This window comes from Nuphar pumila, chromosome 4, assembly GCF_984573655.1.
Source record: "Nuphar pumila chromosome 4, dmNupPumi1.hap1.1, whole genome shotgun sequence".
NCBI lineage: Eukaryota > Viridiplantae > Streptophyta > Magnoliopsida > Nymphaeales > Nymphaeaceae > Nuphar > Nuphar pumila.
The window spans coordinates 109,905,100-109,912,772 of NC_143252.1; the positions used below are offsets into that span (position 1 = coordinate 109,905,100).

The following is a 7,673-nucleotide window of genomic DNA, read 5'->3' on the forward strand; positions in this document are numbered from 1 at the left end:
AGCTGAGGTTAGGAAGACCCCTACCAGTTATACAACGATACCATTTGGATTTGAACTTGCTACGTCTCAACACAAGGTGACGTGCACTAGCTGCTCCTACCAGACAAGCGGAGCCTCGGTTGGTAGAGAAAAAAAATTTGTTACAAACTGATACACTTAATAGACCCGTCCCCTGTGAGGTAAATCCTGGGTGGAGACACCGACACCCAAAGCCCTTACTAAGTCCATGAGTTAAAGGCACCTTCACACCCAGTGGGAGTCCAACTTGGTAGGAGGGGTCAACACTTCTCCTCAACGAAGTCTACAAGTTAAAGCCACCATCACAACCAGTGGGAGTCGAACTTGGGATGATAGGGTCAGCAATTTCTCCCCAAGCCTGCTGCCTCTAGGGCGACCTGGGCCGGCGTTCTTTGGTTTGGTAGTTACTAGTTCCTAGCTTGACGCCCTGGCCACCATCCATCTAGAAGATAGACAGTAAAGAGTGCATTAGAAAAGTTTTAAAATTGGTGATTTTGTTCCCACCAAAAGTGCTTTAAAAAGTTTAGTCCCATATCTAAGAAAAATAAGTTTTTCTACTGGTTTAAATAAAGGGTTTGTTATTTATTCTTTACTTTGGTAAGCCTTGTATCTTTGGGTGGCGTGCAGACGTTGCTGCGCATCGTGCAGAAACGAATGCGCTGTTCGTGCACACGTGCATGCGCACGTATAAAATAAATTCTCGTTGCATTCATAATATGAATAACTTTGCCTTCTTTCTTGTCATATTAAAATAAAACATAATAATAAGTGTGAGATAGGCATTCAAATCAAGCTAAGTAGACTCCCGTTTCCTAGTGTAGAAAAGAATTATAAATTGCTTGAATTAGTGCATTTTGATGTGTGTACGATGAATAATATTTTGAGTCATGGCGGCAATATGTACTTTATTACCTTTATAGATGACTATTCAAAATTCTGTTATGTTTATTTGATTAAATATAAATCTGAAGCTTTTTCCAAATTTCTTTTTTATCTTGCTGAAGTACAAAATATGTTTAAAACAAAGATTGACATTTAAGAACAAATAGAGGAGGTGAATACTTAAGTGGAGAATTTGATAAATTCTGTGGAGATAATGGGATTATCCAACAAACATCTGCTCCTAAGACTCCTGAACAAAATAAAGTAGCAGAAAGGAAAAACAAATCACTTGTAGAAATGATGAATATTATGCTTCTTAATACGGATTTGCATTCCAACTTGTAGGGAGAGGCTATACTTACTGCTTGTTATATTCTTAACCGAGTTCCTTATTCCAAATTTGAAAAATCACCTTATGAATTGTATTTTGGTAAGAAACCTAATCTTAGTTATTTTCGTGTTTGGGGTTGTTTAGCATATGTTAAAATTCCAGAAAATAAAAGAAAGAAAGTTGGACCTAAAGCATTTAAATGTGCATTTGTTGGGTATGCTGAACATAGTAAAACATATAGATTTCTTGACATTGTTAATGATGTTATTGTTGAATCTAGGAATGCATCTTTCATGAAACATAAAAATGCATTTGATTTTTTTTTTTGATGGCAGTCGTATTATAATAGATGAACATCCTCTTAATGACATGATTGAATATTCAAATGATTGTTCTGATGAACCAGAAACTAAAGTTAGACACATTAAACACATTAGAAAACCAACTAATTTTGGTTCTGACTTTTATATATTTCTAATTGAGAATGATTCAATGTCTTTTGGAGAGGCGATGTCTTCTCAAGATGCTGCCTTTTGGAGAGAAGCTATAAATGATGAAATTGAATCAATTATGTCTAATAATGTTTAGAAATTAGTGGATTTACCTGTTGATTATAAAACTAATGGTTGTAAATGGATTTTTAAAAAGAAATTAAAAACTGATAGTACAATCGATAAATTTAAAGCTCGTTTGGTTGCAAAAGGTTTTAAACAAAAAGACAGTATTGATAATTTTGATACTTTTGCTCCTGTAACCAAAATATCCCACTAACTACTACCATGCTGAATATGAAATTCGTACTCCAAAAATAAGAAGACTTTTACTCATACATTAAAATCATACTCTGCATGATCTCCAAACTCCATCAAAACAGTCTTATATATCCACAACTATATGAGTGTGTGAACACAAAAATGTTGCATCCAATAAATTAAATAACATGTGATGCGCTTGCATCACTTACTCATCACAGGTATTTACCAGATTTTGCATTGTATTTTTAGCCATATGCGATGCATAGCACTAAGCATCGTGTGTCCTTGGCTCAGCAATGTACCTGCGAAGTACAAATATACAATACAATACAGGGAGACGAGCTGGAGGGTTACTTGCGAGGTCACCGTAGACGGGATAAAAGCGTCAGGGATGTCCGGAACACGAGCGAGAAAGAGGAGGAAAGGGGATATCCGGACAGGGGTGTCAGCCTAGGTAGGGTGAGCGACGAAAGGGGATCGGCAAGGCTGTCGGAGAGGGGGCGACAAGAGGCGGGAAGAGGGTGGGGGGGGGGGGGGCAAGAGGAAGCGGGGGGGGGGGGGGGGGTCAGGGGTCAGCAGGCGGCTAGAAGGGGGGCGACAGGCAGCGGGCTGAGGGGCAAGAGGAGGATGGAAGGGGGGCGACGGGCTGGGGGTCGACAAGCGACGGGAAGGGGGGCCAAGGGAAGGCAGGTTGGGGAGCGAGAGGAGGCAGGAAGGAGGGCGGCAGGTCCGAGGACGACAGAAGGCGGGAATGGGGGCGACGACTGACCGTGGGGCAACAAGAGGCCGATCAGGGGCCGACGGGAGGCAGGAACGGAGACGACGGTCGGCGAGCCAGGGCCGACGGTAGGAGGGCTGGAGGCAACTTGGGGGGGGGGGGTGATGGGAGGCGGGCCCGGGAGACACGACAAAGAGGAAACATAAAAGAGAAAGAAAGGAAAAAAAATTAAGGATTTACAGGAAAATTCGCGATGGCCAAATTCTGTCGCTATTTGGCGATGATTCAGCGACAAAATAGGTCTGCCGTTGATCCACCGCTAAGCTTTAACGGATATGGCGACAGAATAAAATCCATCACTAAAATCAGAAATAAACAATATTTTAGAGATGAATATCATTCTCTCGCTAATTCGACGATACTTTGCGATGATTTTTTTTCTATCGCAAATGTCCATCGCTAAATAGGTTTTTTCTTGTAGTGTTTCCACCAAAAGTGCTTTAAAAGGTGTAGTCCCATATCTAAGAGAAATAAGTTTTTCTAGTGGTTTAAATAGAGGGTTTGTTATTTATTCTTTACTTTGGTATGCCTTATATATTTGGGTGACTTGCGGACGTTGTTGCGCATCGTGCAGGAATGAACGCGCGCACACGCGTGTGCGCGCAAGGGCACATTATGGTATTTTGATGGCGCACTTTGCACGGTCGCACGGTCGCAGCGGTGCGAGGTGTATATTAGGTGCAACCGTTTTGTTTTTTTCAGTTTCGGATTGTCTGGCCGTTTAAAAGGCTTTTAGTTGCATGTATATCGAGATTATGGTGCATTGTGACTATTGGACGATTTTAAAGACATTTGATCGACAATTATAGGTGGGTGACCATTCTGAGACCTTTTTGTCTTATTTTCAAACCATCAGGTTTATAGCCATTAATCTCATTTATCGCAAAACGTTTTGGCCCTTTTCAAAAAGTCTATAAATCTCTTTCTTTTTTGTCTTTTGGAGATGAATTTGTGATTCTTCAGTTTTCTCCTTTCCTTTCTTTTTTTCCTGATTTGGTTTGCAGAATTCAAGTGTGGGCAAAGTCATATGTTTTTGCGAAGCCGTGACTCTCTGAGGTTCAAGCCTAATTGTATCATGAAAACTCAGTCGACACAAACCCCTTTTCGCATCTTCAGAATTCTTGGAGTGGGGTGATTGAAGTTTTAAATATAGCGATTTTAAGAACATACCTCTAAGCCTGATGGTATAAATGTGTGGTTGTGCATGATAAAAAATCGAGGGTTTAACCGTTCTGGTTCCTGCACTGTAGCACATATGATTTTCTTACAAGGGCGACGAGTGCCATGGTGAAGACATGATGCACCATCATGATTGCATGAGATATCTTCTCCATCGGCAGTCGAGACCAACTGTGCAGATGCCGTCGTGGGCCCACGGAAGCCGCTGCATGAGCAGTAACTGCAGCGGATCGTTTCTCCATTGTGACAGAGGAGCGAGAATGTGAGTACGTGAAACATGTGATGTTACGGCGTGCTTCATGCGTCCCGCCATCCTGACCGTAAAAACCTGTGAAACGTACGGCCCAGATCGATGGTGGGACCCACGCTTCAAGGTGAGGGGAGCAATCGGGCGAAAGCGTGCCACGTTCGATATAAAGGATCTTGGACGTCGGATGCTTTACGATGGACGTTCCATATCATGCATGAAGCACGCCACTTCATTTTTCTCATCCAAGAATTTTGAAATCCCGGAATGACGTCCCTCTATCCGTACTTATCACCCTGCTGTAAATAGTCGGCCGTAGTTTTCAACTCTGGGCATGCAAAAACAAAAAACAAAAATTTTCTGCTTGCATAAGCTCTTTTGAAATCGACGATTTTATCGCTAATCACTTTGGGGGGTGTTGTTGGTCATTTTCGGCTTTGTTAGGGGCAAACAAAAGTACAGGCATCGTCGCAAACCAGAGTAGTAGGAAACGAGCGTTCAAAGAAGAAGAACGTTTCGTTTAACAACAAAAAAGACATTTTAAAAAATCATTAAATTTTATTTATTATATTAAAAAAATTAAAATTTCCTTCCAACAATTTAAAGAAGACTTTTCTAAAACAAGGGAAAAGAACAAACCCCTTGGGCGGTCGAGAAAAGATCGCCGATTTTGGGCTTTCTAGAGACGAGGAGAGGAGGCCCTATATAACGAAACGGAGAACGTCGAAGGAAATAATCCCCTCGTTGTTCCCGACTCGATGTAAGGATCGCCGATTACTCACTAGTCTACGGCTCGTGCGTTGCTCGGATGTGTGTGTAACGTTGGGCTGGCGCGCAACGGAAAATTAAAAGAACCCCAAATGCGGGTCAGACATTGACCGCATGCGGTTTAGGTCAGCCGCGAACTAACCCTATTTCTTTCCGGCTTAACCATCAAAAGTAACTGAAGTTAGTTGCCTAAACCATAAACTTAAACACCCCAACGAATGCATGCGCTAGAGAGAGAAAGAGACGTTTCTTTTTTTCAGGAAGAAGGGTTTTAGAGAGAGAAATAATCGGATTTTTCAGAGAAAAAAAGGAGGACCATTTTAGAGAGAGAAAAAGATGGGATGGGAGGAAGCGTGCAGACAAGAAGGACGGGTTCACTTGCTAGTAAAATAAGTAACCGAGGGGGCCGGTCAACTCCATTTGACCGGGGTAAAAAGGAGAGAGAGAGAGGACTAAAATTAAGTAAAAAAACTTGTTTCTATTTGGTTGAGAGAGAGCGGGTTTTTATTTATTCGGGGGTGACGATGAGGCTGAGCGTTGGTGGTGGTGTTGGGGGTGTGAGGGAGCTCCTCTCTGTCTCTCTCTCTTTGTGATATAGACCTCAGAGAGCGATTTGGATCAGAGAATTTGGTTGGTGTTTCGCTTTCTTTTGGTTTGGGGGTGGGAGAAGGGATGCAGACGAGAAGGGGGATGTGTTACTCAAGTGTGAGGTCGGTAAATGAAAGGAAAGAGAAGAAGAGGAAGAGGGTGGGTAGGAGTCAAGATTTCCGGTGGAAGCGCCGGAGAACGGTGTTAGATGACGACGGAAGGGAGGATTTCTTCGACCAACTTCCAGACGATCTCGTCCTCTGCATTCTCTCCAAGCTGAGCTCCCGAGCGTCGTCGCCGGCGGATTTCGTCAGCGTTCTGTCGACGTGAGCCCTCGATTTCTGCATAAAAATCGGAATTTTCGTTCATTTTTTCCCTTTCTCGTGCTTTCTTTCTGCCTTTGAGGGTTGTTGTTGTTGCAAGTATCGAGTGACTTGATGGTGGGTTTTCAATTTCAGGTGTAAGAGATTGAATGGGTTGGGGATGCATCCGCTGGTCTTGGCGAGGGCTTCGCCGGGAGTTATGACCGTGAGGGCATCGAGATGGTCGGAATGCGCTCACGGGTTCCTGAGGAGGTGCGCCGACGCCGGCAACGTCGAGGCCTGCTTCACTCTCGGCATGGTTTGTGGGCTATTCCCTTGTCGAAATTACTCTCTCTCTCTCTGGTGTAGTCGATTAAAAAATAAGGAAAAAATTAGGTTTTTCAATACCCATCTCTCTCTCTCTCTCTCCGCATGCGCTTCTGATTCTGAGCGACGGTGGTGTTTTTTTGGTTTCGGGCAGATACGGTTCTACTGCTTCGGGAATCGCGGGAGCGGTGCGTCGCTCATGGCGAAGGCCGCGATCTCGTCGCACGCGCCGGCTCTCTACTCGCTGGCCGTGATCCAATTCAACGGCAGCGGGGGCACCAAGAACGACAAGGACCTCCGGGCCGGGGTGGCCCTCTGTGCCCGCGCCGCCTCCCTCGGCCACATCGACGCCCTCCGCGAGTTCGGCCACTGCCTCCAGGACGGCTACGGCGTCCGCCAGAACGTCGCCGAGGGCCGGCGCTTCCTCGTCCAGGCCAACGCTCGCGAGCTCGCCTCCGGCCTCTCCACATCCTCCTGCGGCCACGGCCACCCTCTCCGCCCGAGGCGCGACCCGGCGAGGTTCCGGCCCTGGCTCGCCGGCCTCATCGAGAGCCGGTGGCAGTCGGTGGGCTGCCCCCTCCTGAGCGACTTCGGGTGCAACGTCCCGCCGCCAGATCCGCACCCGGCGAACCGGTTCCTGGTCGAGTGGTTCGCCGTTTGGCCGCCGGAGGGCGGGCTCCGGCTGTGCTCGCACGCGAGCTGCAGCAAGCCGGAGACGAGGAAGCACGAGTTCAGGCGGTGCTCCGTCTGCGGGAACGTTAACTACTGCTCGCGCGCCTGCCAGGCGCTCGATTGGAAGCTTCGACACAAGCATGACTGCACCCCCATCGATCGATATCACGGGCAGGACGAAGATGGTGACGAGGAAGACGAAGACGGTGAGGACGACGACGACGATGGCGAAGAAGAAGAAGAAGAAGAAGAAGAGGTGGAGGAAGGTAGCAGAGGGCTGATGGAGATTGACGGTTCCATCTGACGAGAGAGGTGGCACGATTGCAAACGATTGTACAGTTTGTTTTTTTGGTTTCTTCTTCCCCTTCCTTTTTCTCCTCTTTTAGTTCTGAGTCACTATATTAAGGGTAGATCTTTATTATGTGTTTCATTGCGATTCAAGTTAATACACTAATAAATATGTATGTATTAAGTTAAAAAATATTTTTGCCAAACAAGTTTTTTTTTGCAAACATTGTTTTTTAGATATATTTGTAAAATTTGTGTTATTTAAACTTCAATTTTAGTATCTCCAAATTACCACGAGTTTTCAGGATCTTATTTTAAGAAGAATATATCATTTAACGAAAAGTGACGTTATCAAAAGAAAAGCGTGGTTGAAATTGGCATCCACTGAGACTTCTTTGCTTAATGGGAGATTGAGGTCTCCATACTCTATAAATAAAAGCTATAACCATAGCATTCAGTGGGCAAAATCAGCGAGAGAAAGAAGATGAATTTGTTTTTCTTTTTTTTTTTTCTTTTCTTGTTCGGTTTGTTTCTGTTT

The 7,673-nt window shown here is 44.7% G+C and overlaps 1 protein-coding gene across 1 annotated transcript; it reads left to right on the plus strand.

The window, feature by feature from the left end:
• Positions 1-5,506: 5,506 nt before the first annotated feature.
• LOC149840531 (F-box protein At1g67340-like) lies at positions 5,507-7,328 on the plus strand. Its single transcript, XM_090003192.1, has 3 exons — positions 5,507-5,872; positions 6,005-6,167; positions 6,330-7,328. The coding sequence occupies exons 1-3, from the start codon at positions 5,631-5,633 to the stop codon at positions 7,149-7,151; spliced, it is 1,227 nt and encodes a 408-aa protein (XP_089859318.1). The 5' UTR covers positions 5,507-5,630; the 3' UTR covers positions 7,152-7,328.
• Positions 7,329-7,673: the final 345 nt, after the last annotated feature.